The sequence below is a fragment of the Balaenoptera musculus genome, chromosome 20, assembly GCF_009873245.2.
Source record: "Balaenoptera musculus isolate JJ_BM4_2016_0621 chromosome 20, mBalMus1.pri.v3, whole genome shotgun sequence".
Lineage (NCBI taxonomy): Eukaryota > Metazoa > Chordata > Mammalia > Artiodactyla > Balaenopteridae > Balaenoptera > Balaenoptera musculus.
The window spans coordinates 26,319,974-26,346,858 of record NC_045804.1 but is presented as its reverse complement, the minus strand read 5'-3'; the positions used below and the strand labels follow the sequence as shown (position 1 = coordinate 26,346,858).

General features: G+C 41.7%; 1 protein-coding gene across 1 annotated transcript; it reads right to left on the bottom strand.

Annotated features, from left to right (window-relative positions):
* Positions 1-958: 958 nt before the first annotated feature.
* On the bottom strand, positions 959-25,236 carry CBX1 (chromobox 1). The gene is made up of 5 exons (XM_036837661.1): positions 25,032-25,236; positions 8,733-8,909; positions 8,079-8,256; positions 7,085-7,179; positions 959-4,476 (listed from the first exon to the last, which is right to left on the bottom strand). Exons 2-5 carry the CDS (start codon positions 8,870-8,872, stop codon positions 4,332-4,334), a joined length of 558 nt encoding a protein of 185 aa, XP_036693556.1. The 5' UTR covers positions 8,873-8,909; positions 25,032-25,236; the 3' UTR covers positions 959-4,331.
* Positions 25,237-26,885: the final 1,649 nt, after the last annotated feature.

Here is a 26,885-nt window from a genome sequence, read left to right as displayed (position 1 = left end):
AAACAGTAAACAGGGCAGGATTGGTCAAAGTCAACTAGGATTTAAAAATCCATGTGGGGTAAACAGTGGCTTTGGTACTATCACAAGTAGTACTTTGGTAAATCACATGCAAACCAACAAGGTCAGAATGCAGACTCAAACCTGCTGGTGAATTAACACAAGCTATTTAATATCAACAAAAACTAGTCAGCATTATATTGTAAACCTAATGTTTCAGCCTTGCCTCAGAGTTCTGCCACCTAACTGGCCTAAGCAAAAAAAAAAGCCTTAGAAACAGACTCCTTACTCTACTTGTCCCATAGAGCAGGGCCAACTATGCTTTTCATCCCAGCAGGATGATTTTATTTCACATTTCATTTGCTTTCAATATTCATCAGTTTACTCAACGGGAAGTGCCCAAGGCCAAAGTCGATTAAAAGTCATCCATACGAGAGGTAAGCAACCCTGAGCACATCGGCTAGGAAAGCAGCAACTTTTGGAGAAAACCTCATTGCTGGACAGTCAAACCAAGGTGATGTGCAGATCAGAGACTGACAAGTTGTCTGAGGATCTTAAGCTCCTATATCAAACTTCTTACCATATATCAGAACACCAGGATGTCTCTACCTATTGCTAAAAGGCAAGGTGAAGGAAGCCAAGACTCCTTCCTTTAATAAGCTGAATGCTGGCCTGGTAGTGGTATTTGTATTTCAATCAAATTCTAGCGGAGGGGACTTCCCTGGTGGTGCAGTGGTTAGGAATCTGCCTGCCAGTGCAGGGGACATGGTTTCGAGCCCTGGTCCAGGAAGACCCCTCTTGCCACGGAGCAACTAAGCCTGTGCGCCACAACTACTGAGCCTACGCCCTAGAGCCTGCGTGCCACAACTACTGAGCCTGCGCACCTAGAGCCCGTGCTCCGCAACAAGAGAAGCCACCACAATGAGAAGCCCGCGCACCGCAATGAAGAGTGGCCCCCGCTCGCTGCAACTAGAGAAAGCCCTCTTGCAGCAATGCAGCCAAAAATAAATAAATTAAAAAAAAAAAATTCTAGTGGAGGGAAAACACTGAGCCTGGATTTAGTTCATTCCTATCAGTTCTGAGTTTTAAATGAGAACGTCCTCATGATGTTCATGAGAAGGCCCAACTTGCACATCAGAACATGATGTTCACGTTCATCCTCATGAGAAGGCCCAGCTTGCACATCAGATTAGTATGACTTGATCAGATAAATTTGATCTCAAACAAACAGAACTCAGCTCCATACATAGTTCAGGATTTGGAGCCATTGCAGAAATCTGGATTTCAGAGTTCCAATTCCACCAAATTATTTTGGAGTAGCGATTTGGAGTTCTAGCATTCCCCCTTTCTCTATGAGGAAAATAATTACCTTGTAATACAGATTCCCAATGCCACAGGCCATAGACTATAAAGATGTGCTGTGTACACATGGTCAAACATTAAATAGCCAAGGGTTAAAATCAAGTTGAGCTGAGTCTGAATGAGTTCTGGAATGTAAGATTATACCGGATAATAAGCACTTAAAAATCAACTATTAAAAATTACTTAAAATTGGTAGTCAAAACTTTCAAATGCCATTGGAAAGCAGAAACAATTATTCCTGAGCACTGTCAGTTGACGAGTGTTTCTGTATTTACTGTATTAACTTGAAACTCAACTGAAGGCAGTGAAGGAACAAGGTATTTTCTTTGACTGGCTTTGCCAGTGTAGGACAGCTGATAGTGATTCTGTCACCAAATTAGTAAGCTCTTGTTCTTTTGTAATGGTAACTAAGGTACCAATCTGTATCTCCTCAACTCCTGGGCTAGAGGTCTAATATGATGCAATTTTGTTGAAGGCATCTGACAGACATGTTTTTGTATTTCCTAAAGAAATGCTCTACGAATACTTTCTGAAAGCAGACTTAAGATTTGTTGTGCCTATGTGTATTTTTTTCCCTGACATTTCTGCATGCATTTGTGGCTTCAGCAATCAATCACTTGAGAAAAATTTATCCTTAACCCTTGAATCTAGAAATGTGTGATAATTGGCTTTTAAAGATAACAGAATTGCATATCTTCAACATGCATTATCAATTTCAGTGTCTTCCAAGGGGAAGAATGATACGGTTTTAAAAGAGCTCAGGAATGCCAGCAGTGACAGTGAAATAGGTTCCAAAGGTTAAGGCTAAAGCTGAATAGCAGCCCATCTTGGACAAGCACCAAGACTGAAGGCTAATTTCAGTGCATCTGTTGATGGAGAACAGAACCAGATATATCTGCCCACCCCAACTCTCTTAACTAGCTACAGACTGCTCTGCTGCTGCCAACTACAAGGACACACTCAGACCTCTGCAGAGGAAGACCTCTCCAGCTCCATTTACGTCTCCCTAAACTCCTAGGAGGCTTTTTGAAAAAAGTATAGCTACACTCAGTTTATTTGGAACAGATGCTTTGCACTAGTGCGTAGAGCTGAACTGATCTCAGTGGAAATCCGATTTCCCCCTTTATAACTGACAAGAATCTAGTCCCATTTTGGCTCTAGAATTATAGGCAGAAAATTATGTTAAGAAAATGGATGACATTTTAATTCACTGATCAAACACAGGACCAATTCCTGAAAAGTTCGGAGAAGCTGACTTTAGCTATGGTCACACAAATCTATGAAATACCTGAGCCAGGATCTAAACCTAACCCAAAAACCTGTGTTTCCAAATGTATCATATTTTGGAAGTGCTGTCGGGTCACAGAGCGCTGAACGAACTTTGAGCAGTATGAAGACAGAATGATGTGACAATCTTTATAATCTTTGTATCAATTATAAATGCTCAGTGTCAAAGATTCACACCAGACACTAGATTTTCAAGCCTACAGTATTTAAGAAATAAAACCATTCAAGTGTGGAAGTTGTTCCCAAAGAGGCTCAATCTATAAAATAATAAAAGGCAAGGACTGTTTCTGGCAAGACAAGACAAAAATCAAGGATTATAAATCTATAGTTTTATTAAGACAAAAACTGACAGTGTTGGTATGAAGTTTAACATTTAAACAAAAGTTTTCACAGAAACCTAACACATGCCTAAAAAGATTTTACAACGGAGTTCTAGATGCAGGTCTAAATGATGTCAAGAACTGATGGATCTCATGATCCAAGACAGCATTTTGGGTTTTAGTTCATTCTTAGGATTAAAAAAATTTGTTTTGTTTTAAAGTGAACCACTGCCCCAGTATGAAAATTTAATCTTCTCCTGAGACCAGGGCTTCAGAAGTCATTCAACTCTTGAAGTGACTCAGTGAACTTGTGCTGTCAGTGACTGAACCCTGCCACCAATGGTTTCAAAGTTCAAAAAACAGAGGCTCCAAGAGTTTTCCACCCTAAGAGCACCGGCCCTTGTCTTTGCCTACTCTCCCATCTCCTATACCACCCTCTGCCCTTCCCCAAATACTTCAGCCAGTGGCTTGGATGGAGAAGCTGATATTTATAACTTCAAAATTGGAAAAGAAAGGGTCTTCTTGTCAATTTCAAGAATTAGCACCTCTAAGACAGAATGATCTGCCTGTGTATACACTCCAATAAGACTTTTCCTCAACCAGTTTCCATCCTCCAAATGGCAGCTTTGGTAACTTCTTAACTGGGAAGTTAAGAAGTTACCAAAGCTTAATGCTTTTTGGGAACAGCATTAAGCTCAGGCAGGGAACACCTTGGCTTCTAAGTTTCAGGCATTCACAGCTTTTAAACAGTCTCTCACAGTCCTCATTTAGGTTGCCAACAACATTTTTTGAAAGGATGAAATAGTCTGGACACAGAACCAAATCATCATTAGTTGTTCTTTCCTTTCTTTCACCATTTCCCCCCAACAGGCCCCAAATTTTAACAAAAATGATCCTAACCCATCTCCCTTCTTTCCCACCCCATCCCTCCCACCCCAAATAATACACCAGAAATAGCCAAAAACTACATACATGCTACGCTGTAAAAATGCAGAGTTAACACTATTGGGAAGAAGGCTGTGGGTTGTGGAGATGCTCTTTGAAGATCTATAGTATCTTTTGCTCTCCCACATCCCATTCTGCAAGTTTTGTCCTTCATAGAAGGCCCTTTGCTTTTCTCAGCAAAGTTCAGAATGGGTTGCCTTGAAACACTGACCCTCCTTCCCCTCCACTGGGATGGGTGTGCAAACTATACAGCATGGAACGGCTTTAAAGCACTTGGGCTGCTGTAGGGCACAGAAACTATACTGGCTCTTCAAAGGACATCTTCTCAAGCCCCCTCTACGGTGTCAAGACAAGTAGAACTCCTTCTTTCCCCACTTGAAACCCACAGTCAGATGTGACAGGGGCTGGTACTCAGGACAGTTAATTCTTGTCATCTTTTTTGTCATCATCCTCCGAGGGGTAGGAATGCCACGTCAGCCTTTCCTCATAGAAGGATATGACAACCTGTGGGCACTTGACATTGGCTTCCTTGGCAGGGACCAGGTCAGCCTCATCAGAGTTTTTCCTGCAGAACAAAGCACAAAGAGACTTTGAGACCAGGTGCTAGTGGTCTCCTAACTTGGATCACCCAAGGGCTTGGGCTTTTAAAATATTAATTCCAGGCTTCCCTGGTGGCACTGTGGTTAAGAATCCGCCTGCCAATGCAGGGGACATGGGTTCGAGCCCTGGTCCAGGAAGATCCCACATGCTGCGGAGCAACTAAGCCTGTGCGCCATAACTACTGAGCCTGCAAGCCACAAATACTGAAGCCCACGCGCCTAGAGCCCGTGCTCTGCAACAAGAGAAGCCACCACAATGAGAAGCCCGCACACCGCAACGAAGAGTAGCCCCCGCTCACCACAACTAGAGAAAGCCCGCACGCAGCAACGAAGACCCAACGTGGCCAAAAATAAATTTTAAAAAAAATTTATAAAAAATAAATTAATAAAATAAAATATTAATTCCAGAAGAGCAGGCCAGGGAAGGATGATAATATGGTGTAAGCATCATTTACTAGCAGCTTTTAGTCAAGTAATATCCTCGGAGATCTTCTCCCATTGAAAATGCCCTCTACATATCTTTGTCAAAAGCTAACTCTGAACCCCTGGGAAAGGCCACACACACACATACAAAAACATGACTCTCAGATTCTCTGAGGGAATAAGAGAGGCTACCATACTCTTCCAAAGCCATATCCCAGCTGCTAAAAGCCCATGGAGAGATCTTGGCTTGGTAATAGGATTTAATACCATGTTGGATAATAAATACCAATTTGGCACTGACCAGAGCCAATGCAGGTGGACACTTTCTTGCTTACTCCTAATCATACTGTTTAACACTACCAAATGCCATGCTCACACAGATAGGCCACAACTCCCAGGTGCTTTGAAATGGTGCTTCAAAACTGGGAGGTAGAAAATAAAGGAACTGTTACATAATTCTCTATTTTTTCTGAATTTTAAAATGTTCTCAGAAATTGAAAACCACATAGATATTACAAGGGACTTAGGGGTAAGCTCTATCTTCAGGTCATTGGGAACATCCTAGATGGAAGCAATAGCATAGGGCAGGCAGCAGATAGATATATATGATGGGATCTCTGACGAGACACTACCCCAAACTTCCAGAACTCCAGCAACAGGTACACCAAAGCCACACAGCCCCATAGAACCAGGGAAGAGTAAGCCAGTAAGGTATGTTTTTGAACAACACACAAGAGAATGGGAGGGAAAGGAGTATAACAGTATGGGAACCTGAAGCAGGCTGCCCCTTGTTGATAATTCAACAACAGCCTTTGAAGTAAGAGTTCAGTCTTTTCGCTGCACAGAAAAATAGCTACTTTGGGAAATGAACAAGTATCTCCATTCTCCAGGAAAATCACTTTAAAGTAAACTTGGTTTGATAATCAACATCTAATCTTAACTTGCAGAGTTACATTCAGCTATAATCTTTACACACACTAGTGAGTGAACCAAAGGAATACAGTGTCAAGCAATAAGGAGGTGCTACCATTACTCAGACTGGTCACATGCAGCCAGAGAAAGTGTATTCTAGTTGGATTGAATAAGTTCTGGTATTAATTCCTTTCCCCCATATGCAGCACCTTAAAAATGAACTTTTCTCCTACAGGCTAGCAAAAAATAAACTAAAAGAAGGTCAGATTCAGTAAACACCTAGGGAATGCATGGGAAAAAAAATAGAGGTTTAGCCGGTTGTGTCATAGGCTTTCAGTGTTCAAGTTAGGCCTCTCCTGCCACCTTCTAAAGGAGAGGAATTAGTACAGATATGAGTTTCCGAGAAGGTTCTAGACTGACAAAAGGACAAAGCCCCTAGAATGCTGCCTTCTTTGGCACAGGCTTAGAATTATTCACTCCTAATTTATATTTTAAGGACAATGATTGAGCTCCACTTTGGGGGGGAGGAGAACAAGCACTTCCAACAAGCAAGAAAAAGGGGAGAAAGCCTTCCTTTTGGACAGAGAATAGAGAAATTATAGAGAATTTTGGGTTAATTACAGTTCTTAAGATTCTCAAGACAACTGCTTTCATTAAGCTGTTTCATGGAGTACTACCACCACTGGTATTTATACTTATAATGGAAAAAAGCAGGCTTCTCTATGCTTAGTATAGTAAAGGGGCCTTGCTGACCCCTGCTGGCAGATACTGCAATTGTAGAATCTGCACAAACTGGAAAGGATCTAACAGTCAAGGACAAAGGAAGAGCTACAGCAATTCTTTCCTAACCCTGAGAAGTTAACAGAATTTCTGATCCTGGGGCCAGCCCGATCTTTATTAAGGAGGTGGTGGAAGGGGAGGGTGGTTCAATCACATTTCTTTTTTTCCCCCTTTATTTACATAAGTGAAATGTGATTCCTCCCCATACCCTCTGCACTCCAGATTGTCTCCCACCTCCTAAAAAAAAATGGGCAAAGATCCGAGAATCCTAAGGGCCCCTACCTGTAACTCACGAGTCCAGGTTGGCAGTCAGGCCGAGGGTCACTATCGAAGGACTATGCCATCTTAAAGATTTCACACTTGGGCGACTGGAATTTTGAAGGTCCAGCTCTTTTCCTCTGGTATGGAACAGATGTGGAGAAGAAAAAAACAACCACACAGAGCCACTGGCAGACTCACCATTTCATCAGGAACATGAGTTCTCCACTGGAGTCTGTAGCTCCAATAATCCGCTCCGGTTCCAAACCCCGGGCAAAGCCTCGTGGCTTTTCTGACTGTAAAAACCAGAGAGATGGAACAATTTTAACTATATGGGACTGTCCTCCGGACTGGGGCCACTCCTGTTTCTCTGACAATGTAATCAAACCCTTTTGCCAATATTTCACCAAATCTTTGGCTCTAAGTCACAAGCCTTTTAGAATCCTTCTAAGTGATTATTCCATCAAGTTTTGAAGTGCTTGAGGTTTCCCCATATGTAAAAAGGGACCCACATCTCAAGCAAAATAAATGTTTACAACTGTTCTTCACCCTCAAAAGGTACCTTACTTTACAGTATTGAATAGATTAAAACCTGTAATGATTAAAACATTGACAGCCATCTCCTCACAGGAATGAATTCCCTTGCACTTAGTGTTCTTGAACCTAACATAAAATAAGAGTAGATTATGTGGCTTCATGAGATTGAGCCCTCAAATATATATATATTTTTAAATAAACGTATTTATTTATTTATTTATTTTTGGCTGTGTTGGGTCTTCGTTTCTGTGCGAGGGCTTTCTCTAGTTGTGGCAAGTGGGGGCCACTCTTCTTCATGGCGGTGCGCGGGCCTCTCACTATCGCGGCCTCTCTTGTTGCGGAGCACAGGCTCCAGACGCGCAGGCTCAGTAGTTGTGGCTCATGGGCCCAGTTGCTCCGCGGCATGTGGGATCTTCCCAGACCAGGGCTCGAACCCGTGTCCCCTGCATTGGCAGGCAGATTCTCAACCACTGCGCCACCAGGGAAGCCCCCTCAAACATTTTTAAAGCATTAGCCTATCTAACATTCCAAAAGGATTGAGAGCCAGCTGCTGAGATCTAAGGAGCAGCAGACAAAAGTGCTTAAATTATCTGGCTTTCAGCTTCTTTGACAGCAGCATGAATTCTAGGCTAGTAAAAACTCTTACTTCGAGCCTTACCTCTTCTTTCTTCTTCTTTGGTTTGCTCTCCTCCCCCTTATCTTCCGAATCAGAATCAGCTTTGCGCTTGCCTCCCTCTGATTTATCTGTCTCGTGTGCTGTTTTCTGTGACTGCAGGAACTCAGCAATGAGGTCGGGGCAATCCAGGTTTTCTTCTGGCTCCCATGTGTTGTCCTCACTGAAACCAGAGGCACACGAGTCACACTTTCCACTCAAAGTTAGCACACTCACACTAAGGAGAAGCACAGGAGGACAAGAGCTGGTGTCCTTGGAACAGAGGAGTTAATGATAAAAAATAACTGGATTCTGTCGAAGACCAAGAACTTGACAAAGTTGACATTTCTTGGGAGGCGGTAGGGGGCTTTTTAGTACAAATTGAAAGCTTAGAAACCTGCCTCCTTCAAAAGAAAGTTACTCTCTCTTTGCAAACTTGTATCAGTGTAAAGCCACACACAAAACTGCTCATCAGCAATCAGTCTTGCATGATAGCACCTTGTACATGTAGGTCATTTTCCTAATTAAACTATAAGCCATGAACGCCAGGCCTGAGTCACAATGTATCCATCAGAGCACCCTGGGTCATGCACATTACCAGTCTCCTGAGAAATAGTTGGTGACCAAATGAATGGATTTTCCTGGGTCAATGAAACTTACTCTGAGAACCCCTTCCACTTTAGGAGGTACTCCACTTTGCCCTTTACCACTCGACGGTCGAGAACTTTTTCCACCACATATTCTTCTTCCTCTTCTTCTAGCACCTCCTCCACTTTCTTCTTGTTTTGTTTTTTCCCCATAGTGCCCGCCAGCTTTCTGGTATAAAGGGTGACGCTGCTAAAATGATAAAGGAAATAAAAAGGACATTAGGGTACACTCTTCTTAGGAGAATATTTGGATAAGAAAACCAGGGACATCATAGATGAATTTAATAGTGCACGCTTGGGACTTCCCTGGTGGTCCAGTGGTAAAGAATCTGCCTTCCAATGCAGGGGACGTGGGTTCGATCCCTGGTCAGGGGACTAAGATCCCACATGCCATGGGGCCACCAAGCCTGCGTGCCACAACTACTGAGCTCGTGCGCCTCAATTAGCCTGCGTGCCGCAAACTACAGAGCCCACACGCCCTGGAGCCTGAGTGCCACAACTAGAGACAAAACCCGCACTCCAGAACTAGAGAGAAGCCCGTGCACTGCAACGAAGAGCCCGCATGCCTCAACGAAGATCCCGCGTGCTGCAACTAAGACCCAATGCAGCCAAAAATAATAAAATAAATAAGTAATAAATAAATCTTAAAAAAAAACAGTGCATTCTGCTTCAATAAATGTTATGCCTATTCATCTTCAATACCCAACAGTTTTCTATGTTCAGCTAGAAAGTTAGTTTTCTAAAACAGCCCCAACTAATCTCACAGCAAAACTTCTTTATGCTTGCATATCCACTTAAAACTTTTATACCCATTCTTTCTAAGTAAAAAAGCTCCCAATACCTCTTTACTTACGGTATCTAAAATATTACCATTAATTTGAAAAAAAAGCAATCCTCCTAAAAATAAGGTCTATACATCAAACCTATATACATATAATCCTCTGATCCATACTTTCTAATTCTGTGAATGTTTTTCAATTTCATCACAGTATTGGACTTGGATTTTTACTAAGGGAAATGGCTTGTCCTATTTATTAAACATCTAGTTTAATTTTCCCTTTTGTATATGCATATATAATATAAGCAATTCTTCTGCATTGTTAAACAATCTCTTTTGAGTCCCCTTAAGGTTCTTTATGTAGTCTTTTCTGAATGCCACCATTAATTTATAATTCTCAAGTTTCTTGTGAACTTTTTATTCTACTTTATATTTGTAAGGCTGAGAAGGATTCATAAAAATGCCAGAATGACCATGGAATTCTCTAAACGAATTTGGAAATAAGTGGGGGGAAAAAGGTGGCTATCACAGATAACAGAACCTGAATTTATTCTTTTGTAAAGTGTATCATCAGGCTGGGTAACCTCTAAGGGTTTTTCCAGTGCTAAAATTCCAGTCCCCTATAAATCTATTTTCTTCAGTCCTTCATACAACTCTTGACTGTTGGTAAGCATAAAGACTTATGATTACAAATGTGTCAGTAGGTGGCGCCATAAGATATCTATACAACAAAATTGATCTACAAAACTGGCTGCAATCTACAAATTGATAGGTCAGCTGCCCAGAAGGAAATACAAAGAATCAAGAGTATGGCAGATGATCGAAGACAAGAAAGTAGTTACTACCATGTTTCATGTTTGAATTTAAGGCAATGCTAATTGGGGTTTAAACTGGTTATTCCTAGCATCCTTGGGAAAAGGAGTCAGTGAAAGTAGGCTCTTCTAAATAGTTTTAAATTGGCACGTGTAGACAGAACGTATTTTAGAAAGAGTTCATCTATAGACTATATGAAATATAACACCTTTAATAAAAGTCAGGCTCATCAATATGAATCAGTTATAGTATCTACAGATGCTTATTTAGGTTTATACTCTGAGATATTCTCATGTCTGAATATGAGCAATGCTGACTTACTGAAACAACAAACATTTGTTTGGCTACTAGAAAATTCTGGACATTTCTGGAGACTGGAGATTCAAGAGAGTAAGTAATGGTCCGTCTTCCTGAAACCTAATGTCTGGTAAGAAAAAAATATAGATACCTCTTCCACTAAAGGTATTCTGAACTTTTGCTGAGTGGCACACACACACACAAAGTTTTCTGAGATGCTTTCAGTGTGGCCTAAGGCAACACCCAATGCCCCTGTCCACACAGTTCAAAACACACATCTGCGCTAAGACTGTTCCTCTCCATTTACACACCAAAGATTCTGCTTTCCTTCCCTCCCCAACCCATCTTTTAGTGCCATGAGTTTTCCTTTTTTTGTTACTGAACAGACTAATCAGTGTATTGAATGTCACCTTTTGCTAATTATTGGCTAGCTTCATTGTGCCTCTGATTCAGAGCCTGTTGCTTCTTCCTGGAGGGAGATACTTTCAGGTTTTCAGAATTCTGATTGCCATGACAAGTGTTATTTTATAAGGAAAGGAAAAAAAATCTAATTTTTCTTTTGGATAAATGCAGTAGTGTTTGCTCCGAAGAACAAGTGCTACTCCTTGCTTGCTTCCTTTCACTGTCAGTTGAAGGGGTAGCAAGATTCATGCATCAGTTAATGTGCAAAGAAAAATAAACTGACAATCACCTTTCAATAACAAAGGGTACCACAACTCCCTACATTAGTTTGGACTCAGAAATTGGAAGCTACTCCCTTTCTCAACAGACAGAAAGAAAACAACGGGTTACAGACAACCCCAAACCAGTAACTGTCCCCTAATAACCCCTCTCCCAAGTAATTAAATTTAAGAAAGTAAAGGAAAGGCAGTCTATCACTCCGGCTTCAGAATTCAGAGATATTGAAGGCTCTGTGTTGTCTACATTAATAGCTATATTTGTCTTACAAAAAGAAACAATACTGAATCCTGCCCATCTGATCCTGTTACTACAAAACAAAAAGGTAGGGACAGCTTCTAGCTCATCTCTAGCTACTGCAGGCCTTCCCTCCCTTTATCGTTAGCATGGCCTCAAGGAGAAGGAGTCATAGCATAAGAATATAATCCTTTAGGTTAGGTAAAGAAAACCCCCAAATAGGGAAATCTAGAGTGAGACCGTTTGATTTTCATCTTTACTCACTTAAATTCATTGTCCTAAAAGCAACTCAAATGAGAAGTGAAGAATGTAGAAAACACACTTCCATTTCTCTCTTGAGTTTTCTTAACTGGCTCATCCCAGTATTTATCTCCAGGGATTGGATTCTCTTTATATTGGAGACTCTCAGCCAGGTTTCCCAGTGTGAGTTTTTTCCTTATTTATAGGTACTTCTCTGGGGTGCTGAATAAACCATTTGTCAAAATCAGTAGAGAAGTGGATTAAATACACAACCCACTCTTCCTATAGAATCTATTGATAGCACCTTCAGACAAGCCAAGAGCTCCCTTAAATATGACAGGCCAATTATTTGCATATAGTTTCCAAATCGATTATTTCAAGAGAGACCACCTCTCCCTGAATATGGCAATCTCCTAATACTAGCAGTGACATCTGGAAGGAGGGCTTTCAACTGGAATTGCTTGGCAAGGATATTCAAAGTAACTCAGATCAGCGTAGTAGCACAATGGAAAAATGCCTTTAGTCAATGCTATTTGCCACTCTCCCTAAATATCCTGGCAACCAAATTATGGCATACAAAGTGCCATAATCATTGAACAAAGAGTCAAGATATATACTAGAACATCACAAGATGTACACAAGAGCGAACAGTTCTAAATTAACTCAGAAATCTTAGGGACTTCCCTGGTGGCCCAGTGGTTAAGACTCCGCGCTCCCTATGCAGGGGGCCTGGGTTTGATACCTCGTCGGGGAACTAAGATCCCACATACCGCAATGAATCCCATGCGCCACCACTACTGAGCCTACGCGCCACAACTAGAGAAGCCCTTGCACCGCAACGAAGACCCAGCGCAGCCTAAATAAATAAATAAATAGATTAAAAAAGAATCCTTGGACAAGTCTTCTTAAGGGGGCTTCCCTGGTGGCGCAGTGGTTAAGAATCCGCCTGCCAAGGCAGGGGATACGGGTTCGAGCCCAGGTCCGGGAAGATCCCACATGCCGCGGAGCAGATAAGCCTGTGCACCACAACTACTGAAGCCCGCATGCCTAGAGCCCGTGCTCCACAACAAGAGAAGCCACCGCGATGAGAAGCCCGCGCACCGCAACAAAGAGTAGCCCCACTCACTGCAACTAGAGGAAGCCTGCACACAGCAACGAAGACCCAATGCAGCCAAAAAAAAAAAAAACAGTCTTCTTAAGGCTCATCAGGATGTTTCAGACAAAAAAACCTTAACCTAGTTAAGCTGCTACAATTTTTACCTAAATATTTACCGGGTCTGCCACGTTTTAAGATGCCTAGAAAAATAATACGTTACATTTGTATTGCACTTTACAGTTTACAAAGTGCTACCATGTTATCTCATTTGATCTTTGAAACAATCCTATAAAATAAGCCATTCAGATGTTATTGACACCTCAGAGATAACACAATAGATTTACATGAAATAAATCTTCTAAGGTCACACAATTAACAAAAAATACAGCACTTCAGTATGGACATCTCCCAGCAGGGCTGGGCTAATGGCCCTGTTGCACACACAGAACTAAGAGCTAGCTACACACTTACAGGGGAAATTTCCCTCCAGCCTGTACGAGGGAAGGACTGAAAGGTCTGACTTTAGTCCTCTCTACAATTTGTCATCAGTAAATAAGGAAGTGACGGATAATGATTTTCTTTCAAAAAAGACCTTGGAATATGTATAGGTTTTTAAAAACCAATGATTTTTCATTGGTTACTGGAATATGGAAGGTATACATTGTTAATTAAATCAGCAGGCAGTGACAAAGCTTTGGTTTTTAGGGCCCAGCAGTCCTCTCAGTCTTTTAAATTGACAAGTGCTAGATGGTGCAGAAGTTTTGAATTTTTGTAGCCTAGCAAGTAGGCTACAGAGAACTACTGAGAAAATGCGAATTTTAAGAACCCCAAATTCTTCTACAGTGTCCCAATAAATCCAGAAATAGTGTAAATCTGAAGCAAGAGTCATGAACTCATAGTTCTTTTAAAAGAAAAAAAGAGCACAGTTGCAATTCTCCTGGTTACCTCCTCCACTCCTACAGTTAGGAGCTAGAAAATGGAATGGAGGAACAATGCTACTTGCAGGCAGAGGCAGTGAAGTATCAGACACAGGATTAGGCATTCTGTTTTTGAATACAGGGATACCTCCAGACCCCTGCAATAAAACGAGTCTCACAAATTTTCTGGTTTCCCAGTGCATATAAAAGTTTACACTATATTGTAGTCTACTAAGCAATAATAGAATTATGTCTAAAAAACCAATATACATACCTTAAAGAATACTGCGAAAAATGCTAACCAACATCGAGCTTCCCTGGTGGCGCGGTGGTTGGGAGTCTGCCTGCCAATGCAGGGTACACGGGTTCGAGCCCTGGTCTGAGAGGATCCCGCATGCCGCGGAGTGGCTGGGCCCGTGAGCCATAATTGCTGAGCCTGCGCGTCTGGAGCCTGTGCTCCGCGGCAGGGGAGGCCGCGATGGTGAGAGGCCCGCGCACTACAATGAGGAGTGGCCCCCGCTTGCCGCAACTGGAGAGAGCCCTCGCACAGAAACGAAAACCCAACACAACCATAAATAAATAAATTAAAAAAAAAAAAAAGATCAAGTCCTTAAAAAAAAAAAAAAAAGAATACTGTGAAAAATGCTAACCAACATCTGAACTTTCAGCAAGTCATAACCTTTTTGCTAATGAAGGAAGGGTCTTGCCCTGATGTTGATGGCTGCAGAATGATTAGGGTGGTACATTCTGAAAGATGGGGTAGCTGTGAGTTTACTAAAATAAGACAACAATGAAGTTCTCCACACTGACTGACTCTTCCTTTCACGAACTGATTTCTCTGTAAGATTCATGCTGTTTGATAACCTTTTACCCACATAACTTCTTTCAAAATTGGAGTCAGTCCTCTCAAACCCTGCTGCTGCTTTACCAAATGAGTTTGTATAATATTCTATATCCTTTGTTGTCATTTCAACAGCCTTCATAGCATCTCCACCAAGAGTAGATTCTGTCTCAAGAAACCACTTTTTTGGCTCAACCATAAGAAGCAACACACCTGTTGAAGTTTTATTATGAGATTGCAGCAATTCAGTCACTCTTTATACTGCGCTTCTAATTCTAGTTCTCTTGCTATTTCCATCACATGTCTATTTCCTTCACTGAAGTCTTGAACCCCTCAAAGTCATCCATGAGGGCTGGGAATTAACTTCTTCCAAACTCCTGTTAGTGTTGATATTTTGACCTCTTCCGATGAATCACGAATGTTCTTAATGGCATCTAGAATGGTGAATCCTTTCCAGAAGGTTTTCAATTTACTTTGCCCAGATCCATCAGAGGAATCACTATCTATGGCAGCTATAGCCTTACAAATGTATTTCTTAAATAATAAGACTTGAAAGTCAAAATGACTCCTTGATCCACGGGCTGCAGAATGATGCTGTGTTTGCAGGCATGAAAACAACATTAACCTTGTACATCTCCATCAGAGCTCTTGGTGACCGAATGTTGTCAATGAGGAGTAATATTTTGAAAGGAATCTTTTTTTCTAAGCAGTAGGTCTCAACGGTGGGCGTAAAATAATATAACTTTATTGTGTGCAGCAGCCCTTTTCACACCAAGTATTAGTATTTCCATGTGAAATAAGTTAAGATTTAAAATGATAAAGTTATTGTTAAGGAGATGCATTGGGCAATAGAAAAAGCTGAAAAGAGTTTTTGTCTGAAACTGGAAAACAGAACAGTCTGGAAAAAAAGGACCACACGTTGCTAAGCCCAAAAAAGGAGCTTGGAGACCATGCTGTAAACTGTGTTGTAAACAGATGTGCTGTCATCCAGGCTTTGTTGTTCCATTTACAGAACACAGTCAGAGTAGATTTAGTAGATTTTAAGGGCCCTAAGATTTCTGGAATGGTAAATGAGCACTGGCTTCAAATTAAAGTCACCAGCTGCATTAGCCCCTAACAAGAGAGTCAGCCTGTCCTTTGAAGCCAGGCATTGACTTCTCCTCTCTAGCTATGACAAAGTCCTAGATGGCATCTTCTTCCAATAGAAAGCTGCTTCGTCTACACTAAAAATCTGTCGTTTACTGTAGCCAACTTCATTATTTTAGCTGGATCTTCTGGATAACTTACTGTAGCTTCTACATCAGCACTTGCTGCTTCACTTTGCACTTTTATGTTATGGAGATGGCTTCCTTCCTTAAATCTTATGAACCAACCTCTGCTGGCTTCAAACTTTTCTGCAGCTACCTTACCTCTTTTGGCTTTCACAGAACTGAAGAGAGTTAGGGCTTTCTCTGGATTAGACTTTGCCTTAAGGGAACGTTGTGACCGGTTTAATCTTCTATCCAGGCCATTAAAACTTTCTACATATGAGCAAGAAGGCTGTTTTGTTTTCTTATCATTTATGTGTTCACCGGAGTAGCACTTTTAATTTCCTTTAAAAACTTTTCCTTTGCATTCATAACTTGGCTAAGCAGCGCCTACCTTTTGGCCTATCTCGGTTTTCAACATGCCTTCCTCATTAAACTTAATCGTTTCTAGATTCTGATTAAAGTGAGAGACAACTTTTCCTTTCACTTGAACACTTAGAGGCCATTGCAGTGTTATTAAATGGCCTAATTTCAATATTTGTTGTATCTCAAGGAATAGGGAGGCCTGAGGAAAGGGAGAGAAACTGGGGAAGAGCTGGCAGATTAAGTTTCGCCATCTTACATGGGCATGGTTTGTGGCACCCAAAAACAATTACAATAGTAATATCAAAGATCACTGATTACAGATCACTATAACAAATATAATAGTAATGAAAAAGTCTGAAGTATTGCAAGAATTACCAAAGCGTGACACAGAGACATAAAGTGAGCAGATGTTGCAAAAATGGCACTGATAGACTTACTCGACACAGGGTTGCCACAAACCTTCAATTTGTAAAAAATGCAGTATCTTCAAATAAAGTGAAGTGTAATAAAACAAGGTATGCCTGTGGTTGTTCCTAGTGAAAGGATATGATAAGGATCTGAGAAGACAATGTGAGCATAGCTCCTGCTTGCCATCACATACATGAATTATAAAGGGCTACCCCAGAACTTCCATACTGATTTCTTGCCAGCTTGAAAGGTCAAATTCCAGATGTGAGGACAAGGTAACAGCTACAGACCTCTGAAACAAACCAGTAGGCCTTTTTAGGTAAACACTAAGGTGAAACATTTAGAATGCTGGTCTGGTGAGATGACCATCTGTACTAAGAAAGAATTCACAGGAAAGCAGACCTTGAGTAGAGAACTTTCACCTACATGAGAATAAGAATCACCTACGGAGTTTATAAATACAGATGCCCAGATCCAGTGAGTCAGAGTGTAGGGTGTGTGTATGTGCATTATTTAAAAAAATATTTTGTTTTTCTAATTGTAATATAATACATGTATTCACATTCAATTAGGGAATCAAAGTTCCCTGGCTCAAAACCTGTCAAAGCTGTTCTTCTATATGTAAACTGACCCAGATGCACATATGTGAAAATAGATATTATAGTTCTATAATCTGCCTTTTAATATAATGTAATGCATCTCTGACATTGTTCCATAAAGGTCTCCATTCTTAAGCTGCATAGTATTCCATCTTGTATGGACATACCATACTCTAACCATCCACCTAATGATGAAAATTTGGGTTGTTTCCAATTTTTTATTATTGCAAACACTGTTGCTTTGACCATGGCACCTGCATCTTTAAAAGCTCCTTAGGCGATCTGATGCACTCCTTGGATATAAGCCATTGCTATAAGAGGATTGGCAGAAACCACATTCCTCAGGTGAAATTACATACATTATTGCAGACATAAATCAATTCTCATAGTTAGCTAAAAGGTAAGTGAACGTTTTACTTTCTCCATAAAAATTTAGAATAAGGCTGAACAGTAATAACTGATGTTCCTGAAAACAAAACCTCTACATCACATTCAACATCATTCACTCTAGACCTTTTTTGTACTAGCAATGAACCTGGAAGAGCACTGCCTGAAGGGTCCTCACAGTTCCTTTCACCAGAAGAAAGCTAGTATGAGCACCAGAAGCATGATATCTTTGCTGTCCTTGACCTCTCAAAACTTTATGCTTATAGGCAGTTATATATATTTACTGCATAACTCAGTTTTCTCATCTGTAAAATAGGTGTAACAACTCTCATGGAATTCCTTTGAGGTGAGCTTTTATGACCTTCTGGCATTCATTATCTATTTTTTTTTTTTAATTTTTATTTATTTTATTTTATTTATTTATTTATGGCTGTGTTGGGTCTTCGTTGCTGTGCATGGGCTTTCTCTAGTTGCGGCAAGCGGGGGCCACTCTTCTTCATGGCGGTGCGCGGGCCTCTCACTATCGCGGCCTCTCTTGTTGCGGAGCACAGGCTCCAGACGCGCAGGCTCAGTAGTTGTGGCTCACGGGCCCAGTTGCTCCGCGGCATGTGGGATCTTCCCAGACTAGGGCTCGAACCCGTGTGCCCTGCATTGGCAGGCAGATTCTCAACCACTGCGCCACCAGGGAAGCCCTCATTATCTATTTACATATTTGCATATATGTCCTACTTCATTAGATTATTTACTGCTTTAAGCGTAAGGATAACTCTCTGAAATCCAGTGCATTAGGAACTCAGTGAGAAAATACCATTTTTGTTCTATGTATATGGCTGAAATTCATGGCTAGGTTTTTCTTTCTTTCTTTCTTTTTTAAATTTATTTTGGTTGTGTTCGGTCTTCGTTGCTGCACACAGACTTTCTCTAGTTGTGGCGAGCGGGGGCTACTCCTCCTTGCGGTGCGTGGGCTTCTCATTGCGATGGCTTCTCTTGTTGTGGGGCACGGGCTCTAGGCGCACAGGCTTCAGTAGTTGCAGCACGCAGGCTTAGTAGTTGTGGAGCACGGGCTTAGTTGCTCCGCGGCATGTGGGATCTTCCTGGACCAGGGATCGAACCCGTGTCCCCTGCATTGGCAAGTGGATTCTTAACCACTGTGCCACCAGGGAAGTCCCCTGGCTAGGTTTTTCAAAACAGCAGAGCAGCTCCAGAACACACTCAAGAAGGACCCAGGTCGGACTGGTATGAATGACCAATAATTATAAAACAGAAACCAAGATCTCATTTCTGGAAGACTGAGATAGAAGAGCTGCCAGAAACGGAGAAATCACATTTCATATACCTAAAGTGTAGGAATTTCTTATGTTCTTTCTTTTGTCTCACCCAGGCAGCAAAACAAAGTAAGAAAGCCCTTGTAGTTAAATGGCAATAGGAATCTATGTTCCTATGAAGACAGATAAGATAGGTAAGAAAAAGGAAGTAAATTCTGGATACAAACAATGGAAAATTTCAACAGAATTATTTACAAAAGGAATTTTAAGATATCTGAAGAACTACATAAATACCAAAAGTCAGTTTTAATGATTCACACAGTAAAGTTCTGTAACAAACTTCAGAGGTTGTGATTTCAGGCTCTAATTTTACAGATATACTTTTAAAAAAGGCCAATCACCCAATTAAATGAATGGTCTTTCTAAGAATTCATATAGCTTTTACTGAGTTCAAGACAAAATTATGACATTTTTGACTTCTCTCCACTCAAACTCCATATCTAGTCTCTTACTAAATCCTGTTGATTTTATATCTTAAATATCTTTTAATTTATACATTTGTCTAGTCCCACTACTACCATCCTATTCCAAGCAACCACCATCTCTTGCCTGGATAACTCCCAACCCAATTCATTCTCAATACTAGCCACCGATGTAAAAATGCAGACCTCTTCATACCATTATCTGTGGGCATTTGAGCTGAAGACCACTGCACCTAACCCTACCAATCACAATTACCTTGCCCTTCGCTCCATTCTTCACTTGACCAATTCCCTTAGCTAAAAAAATGTCATCATCAGAAGCTTCCCTGAAGCCCCAGACTAGGTTTAGGTTAACTCTTCCTGTGAACATGCTCCTACAGTATTCATTCATTTAACAGTTATCTATTGGGTGCCTATTATGTGTGAGACACTAGACAAATAGGGTGAACAAGACAGACAAAATCCCTGGTCTCTTAGAGTTTATATTCTAACGTGCACAAATGAGTCAGCATGAGTGGGAGTGTATGCATGCATGCATGCGTGTGCAGAGTAGGGCACAGACAAGAAGAAAACATTAGTGATAAATGCTATAAAGAAAATATCTTCAGGGGCTTCCCTGGTGGCGCAGTGGTTGAGAATCTGCCTGCTAATGCAGGGGACGCGGGTTCAAGCCCTGGTCTGGGAAGATCCCACATGCTGCGGAGCAACTAGGCCCGTGAGCCACAACTACTGAGCCTGCGCGTCTGGAGCCTGTGCTCCGCAACAGGAGAGGCCGCGATAGTGAAGAGGCCCGCGCACCGCGATGAAGAGTGGCCCCCGCTTGCCGCAACTAGAGAAAGCCCTCGCACAGAAACTAAGACCCAACACAGCCAAAAATTTTTTAAAATATATAAAAATAAATAAATAAATAAATAAGACCCGGCACAACCAAATAAATAAATTAAAAAAAAAAAAAGAAAATATCTTCAGATTAAGTAACATTTAAACAGAGACCCAAATGTCAAGGAGACAACTCGGCAAAAATCAGAAAAACATACCAAATTTAAAGAATAGTGGGTTCAAAGTCCTAGGGTGAGAAGAGCTTGCTATATCTGAAGAACAGAAGTGTGGCCAGGTAGAAAGAGCTATATTGCGGGAGCAGCAGACAAGGACCAGATGATAATTACCGTGCATTTCACTCCCCACTTCATTCCTTCATCTAGCTCCTTTTTCCATTCCTTGTTTTCCTTACCCATCTTTTGCCTCCAGCTTAGGTTTAACACCTAGTCAGTTAATGGCTATAAAAGTTTATAACTACAGCTCTACTAGTTTTTAATTACCATCTATTAAAAAACCAAATCAAATCAATAAGGATTTACTAAGAGCCTGGGTGGAATAAAGGGTGACCAATTCATCCCAGCTAAAGCACTGAAAGCTTCTGAAAGTTCCACATCGCAGGATGTGGAACCCCCTCAGACCCAGGCAAATGGAACTGTTTGGCCAGGCTAGCAGCATATGCAGACTCACAGGAAGTACAGGCTTTTGAAAATCCCACAAGGACTAGTAATAACATAATAAATTTTACTGAATACTTAACACTTAATGCATAGAAAGGCACTTAATTCAATGCTCACGACATCTCTATTAAGCCCATTTCACAAACGAGGAAACTAAGGCTTACCGAAGCAAAGAAAAATTCCCCAAGTCCCCCCCTCAAGGGTAAAACACAGAGCCAGGACTGTACGATTAAAAACATACCAAAAAGGTACAAATGCAAGTGAAGTTCATTTCAATAGAAGAAATGACAGGAGTATGTAGTAATTAGCAAAAGAAATGTAAGCAAGAAGAAGTAGCCACCAAAGCACTACCAGGGCTTGGAAGAATAAATGGCTAGGGTGATTAGAAAGGTTTTGAAAAGCTGGGATTGAGGCAAGGTTCCAATAGCATTTGAAAAACTGGACTGGAGGGAGGCGATTTAGCCCAAGGAACTATTGCTAACAAAAGCAACGGAGGTAGACAGTGTGTAAACCAGTTTGGGTGGGAGTACACGGAATAGGAAAGTGGCAGGTAACTGCTAAAAAATTTTCTACAAAGTCTCCTCCTCCTTCCTTAAAAGAAAGGCCAAACTCCACAATTAACATCTAACCATTCCATACTCCTACTTCCCTCACAAAACCTATTCTCCTGTCAAAACAGAAAAGTACAACCTGAACATATCCTGCACATTTCCTCCATGCATGGATTTGTTCATTATTAAGAAGTGTGCTCCTGTCCAAGACTAGTAGTCAAAATCCTACCCCTCCTTCAAGAGCTAGCTCAAATGCTACTTCTTCCATGATGCCTACCCAACTTAGCTAAATATTATTTCTCTTTTTCTTGTGGTTCCCAAAGCATTTTATTTCTATTTTTACTCAGACACTCAAAGGTAGGTCTGGACCCAGTGTAAGCTGTGGAACCCTATATGGGCAATAAGAATGGATGTCTCAGATTCAGATAACCAGGGAACAGAAGTCCAAAGCTGTCAGCTTTTTAGGGAATGATGAGCAAATAAATCGGATCTGCAAAGAAGTAAGTACCCTTGCTGAGCATTAGCAACTACATACCAGTCATCAAAAGGCAGGTGAAGGCATGTGTAGTATATTCAGTTTGTAGTCCTCCTAACTCATGTTTCTAAACTGCTTTTAGTTTGTTAGCTGTGGCTGTTTGTGAGGCAAATGCTTTCCAGATGGAAAACTTTACTGAGCAGAAAACAAGAACTTGTGCCACATACCCGGTGGGCAGGAGTTTCATTTTTAAAGAAATCCCGGTCCTCAAATTCCAGGATCTAGGACTAGAATACCAGTGTGTGAATAAAATTAGAATTTTATCTGAGACGTGTCCAGAAGCTTGGCTAACTCCTTTTCATGAAATGAAATTATAGATATAGCTTGGGTTTAGAGGCCATAGGGATCTGTAAATATTAGTAGAACACAGTGATACCTGATGCAAATATTTTAGTTTAAAATGAAATAAAAGTGATTAAAAAGCAAGACCAGAATAAGAGCAGAGACCAAAGCATTCACAGACAACAAAACAAAACCAGAGTACTGACGCTAACTTCTCAAATACCATAGTTCTGTTAGGCCCTCAGTGTGTTAGCTATTATTAAAGAAAGGCACAATTTCACAGACAAATTAGGCTGCCCCCTTTTGGTCAGTAAATCATAAAAGCTTAAAAGGCAGGAAAGATTTAACAAGTTATTCAAATACTTACAGGATCAGAATTCTGTCCTCATTCAAACAACTTCTCCAATTAACCTTGGAAAGGCTATTCAATTTTTCAGTAGACATCACCATTGAGAAATACTTATTAACTCTATACAAAGGACACAAATGATTTTTCAACATACTTATATAACAGAAAATATTCAAAGTACTATATAGCTTGCTGTTTAAACCCAGAACCTGGGTCCTCTCCTAGTACTTGCCTAAGGTATTTAAAACTGCCACTTGCACAATGTGCATAGCTTTTCTGTATTTAATACCAGGGTGAGTATATTAAAAACATAGGCTAAGACAAGCATGCCAAGGGCAACAGTTTTACTCTGCCTAATGTCATAGAATAAAAACAGGCAAATTGATTACATAAATGCACATCAGGTCATTCTACTAATACGGGATTCTCAGAAAAGATCTCAAAGCCCTATCCATTCATTCAACAATATGAATGGTCAACTATGTGTCAGACACTTGAATGAACAAGAGGCACGGCCCCATCTTATATAGGCCATAAACTAGCCATTAGCATCTTATTCCAAAAACTCTTCAGCGAAATAACCTATGATGCAAAAAAGCCATCAAATATAATGCAAAATCTGTTATACCACGAGAGAGAGTATATGAAAAAGGAAGATTTCAATGGATAAACTACTATAAAATGACAAAAATGCATCAATTCTCTTTAAGTGGTGTGAATTCAAAAAGAAACATTTTCCTAGTCTCTAAAATGGGCACCAGAAGATATAATGGTTGCTTCCTTTCTTTAGATGATTATAAAAATATTAGTATCCTGTAGTCAAAATGCAGAAGGATAGGGTACCCTTACTTGGTCTCCTTTAATCAAGAAGCTAGAAGCACCAAGCTACACAATATTTACATTTTTAGTGAAAAACAACTTAGGTTACAGCAGCCAATGAAGAAAATGGCACCAGAGGGAAAACTGGAAATGACTGAAGATTCTGAACTGCCTTGAAGCTTTATTAAGGTGTGGCCGATTCCAACACTGCACCGTTCAGTCATATCACTTTCCATGTAAATATCTGTAAGCACCTTGGAACACAGGCACTAATTTCCCAATTGTATTCCTGCATCCATTCCAAAACCCTGGACCTTTTAGAACTATTCCAAAATGGTGACCTGATTCTTAACACATTTGAGGAGGATAGCTTACCCCTGGCCAGTTCTAGTATAACTGATCTTTTTGTAAATTCCACCTCAATTGAGCTCAACCAATACATGTCTGAATATAGCAACAATCCATGAAAAATCTTCATCTGAAGTTTTGGAAAAGGGGTAAAGTACTGCTCCCTTCGTATTCAAATTTTCCAGCAAGGACAAGCTGGCTAAAAAACTTAAGAGCCCAAGGAAAAAAGAAAACTCACAATCTCATGAACTTTTCCACTTTCTCTCTCAACCTCCCACACCGTCTCATAATCTCTCACTAAGTTAACTTCATTCCTTAAGTATGAACTCATCTACACATTTCTACAATTTCACCGCAGTGAAATTGTGACCAGCAACAATCTCAGATAAAAACTTATGGAACTAATTATGAATCAAAGCAAGAGCTGCACTTGGACTTTTTAACTCCCTAAAGGAATCAAGGAGTGAAGGTAGTAGAAAACCTGGAAAAGGGAAGAAAGTGTGTTCCATCTTTTCTTCACACATTATTCTTATTGCCGATCAACCAGGAAACAAGGGGTGGCCAATTTCCCCCTTTTCTTCTTCACACCTCACAGAAAATGCTCTCGGGACCTCCGCCCCACTTGCCCTGACAGCTTCTCCCCGCCACCCCCTCGCCCCCAACCCGAGCCAAGCTAGGCAAATACTACCCCTCCTTCTAGCCCCTTCCTCGATTTATTCAACAGATCTCTTCCCCCAGTAGCACACTCTGGGCCGCCCGGCCCACCCTTACAATTTCCTCGAAGTTACCGTTCCCCAGCCCTGCAAGCGGAATTCCTCTGGCAGCCCCGGCTGGACCCAATATTCTCAGGTTACATTTCTAAACCTCGGGTCTCGCAGTCGTCAACCCTCCCTACGCTTGTCCAAGCATCCAGGCTGCCCCGTCCGTCCCCTTCCCAATTTACCCAGTGTTTTCTCTCCAACCCAATCCCGCAGCCGCCCACCCAAGCCAAGGAGCATTGTCTTGGTCTACCCAGGCCCGAAGAGCGACCGCAAGTGCTCGGCCCACCCAGAATCACTTCAATTTCTGGCTCAGGAGACGCCGCCCCGCCCTCTCCATCCTTCTCGCGCCAGTCGTCCTACTCACTGAGCCCGGCGGAGGGCTCGGCGCGGGAAGGGCGCGGGATTCGGGCGCGCTCCCCGCTCCCGACCTCCGCCGCGAGCGCGCGGCCCCTCATCCAGGGCTCCCGCCGCCGCCGCCGCGCGCCTCCCCCCCGCTTCCCCGCCTCTAGCGGCTCTTCACCTCAGAGCAGCGCCCACGAGCCCGAGAGGAATCGGTGCCGCGCTACTGGCGCGTCTTGTCGGGCCGGCCAGGGGAGTGGCGACCAGAAAAGCAACAAGCCGGTTGACCGCGGTTGAGCCCCTCACTGAAGCGGCGTACCGCAGGCCCCGGCCAACAGCCCTCCCCTCAGCCGAACAAAAGAGCCTCGCACTCTGCGCTGCCCGCCGGCCGCATCGCGCAGGCGCGACGACCCGCCGCACAGCGCTGTGGGACTCGGAGTCCGTCCCAGACTACAAGACCCGAAGTGCTGCGCGCCTTCCACGGTGCCACGCACAGTTTGCGAGGGTTTCGAGTTTTACTTAGTTCTTCAATAGCTAGTGCCGCCGAAGCGTCTGCAGTTTAAGAAGCTGCAACCTAGAAAATTAAAACGTGTGGTTTTACAAGCGAGTCTCATGCTTGGTGTGAAAAATCAACCACTTCTGGACAGTTCACATCCTTGAAAATTTTGAATCTTATAACAGTTTTCTCACCAGATCTCTGTAAGGCTCCTACTTCTCGGCGTTGAGATTACAGTACTTCCCTTTCGAGGCCTTCCCTGACCCCTTAGGCTAGGTTAGGTCCGCCTGGTAGGTGTCATCATGGTATCTCATTGGCTGCACCAATGGGTGGCTTTAGTGCCAAAACCCCCATTATCCATGAACACCCCTCCCTCACCCAGCCTCCCCAAAGAAACACAGAAATAGGCAAAAAAACATGTTTCTTATTCTTTGAGACAAGTGTTCTAGTTCTTTTAATATCAACTAGATTGCTGTCCCCAAACCTGCTCATGTGGAAATTTGGTCTCATCGTAATATTCACCCCACTTTATTGTCATGTCTGTCTTCTCTCTTGGACTCAAAACACCACTCCAGTAAGGGCAGAAACCTTGGCCCAGTACAGCCCCTAGCATACAGTAGTCAATCCCTAGCATTACAGTAGTCAATCAACATTTGTTGACTAAATGATTAAATGAATTAATATGTTCTTCTCCTACCTGACAGAAAATGTAGGTGATCAAGAGTTCCTTCATCTCTTTTCTTCACATCAGATTTGTAGGGTTTTTCGATCTCCCCCCTTACTCTACTTTTCCTTATCCAATCAGGAACTAAATAGAACTTCTACCACCAAGGTGATGTTTTCCCCCTTACCTGGAATTCAAACATCCTCTTAATCAGAGGGAAAGGAAAAAGGCAACTAGTCTACTGCACTCCACCCCAGAATGCAGGAGTCTGCATTTATATAACAGTTTTGCTGAGCCAGGTACTGTGCAGGATTCTGGAGAATTGCCATGTAAGAAACCCAGCCCAGCAATATCATAAAAGAGTTTTGCTAAAAGAGCTGTGAGAGCAGAGAAGAGGCAGTTCTGGAGACATTTTTGGGTTGGGTGTCCATGAAGAGGCAAAAATTCATCTATTTGTTCCCTCCTGAAGTGCCCTATTCTGTTTTTAATAATTTTAATGATGAGAAACTTAGTTGTAATACTATTAGCTACTAGCTAGGAATTTTGTTAAGTCCTTGATTAATGCTATTTAATCCTGACATCAACCCCGGAAGGTGGAATTGCTATTTCCATTTTGCAGAAAAGTCTCAGAGGCTGTGTAACCTGTCCAATGGCATTCAGCAAGAAAGTGTTGGAATCAAGATTTGATGTTATTTCTAACTCCAAAACCATATTTCTGCCTGCATAAAATGCTGTTATCCCCAATTCCTCATACTGAGCTGAATTCTGCTTCCCCATGTAAATGCCACCTATTTCCTTACTTCTGGCTTCTGTAGCAGCACACAGTTCTCTTCTGTTAACCTAATTCCTCTTTCATATTGTACTTCTAGTATTGA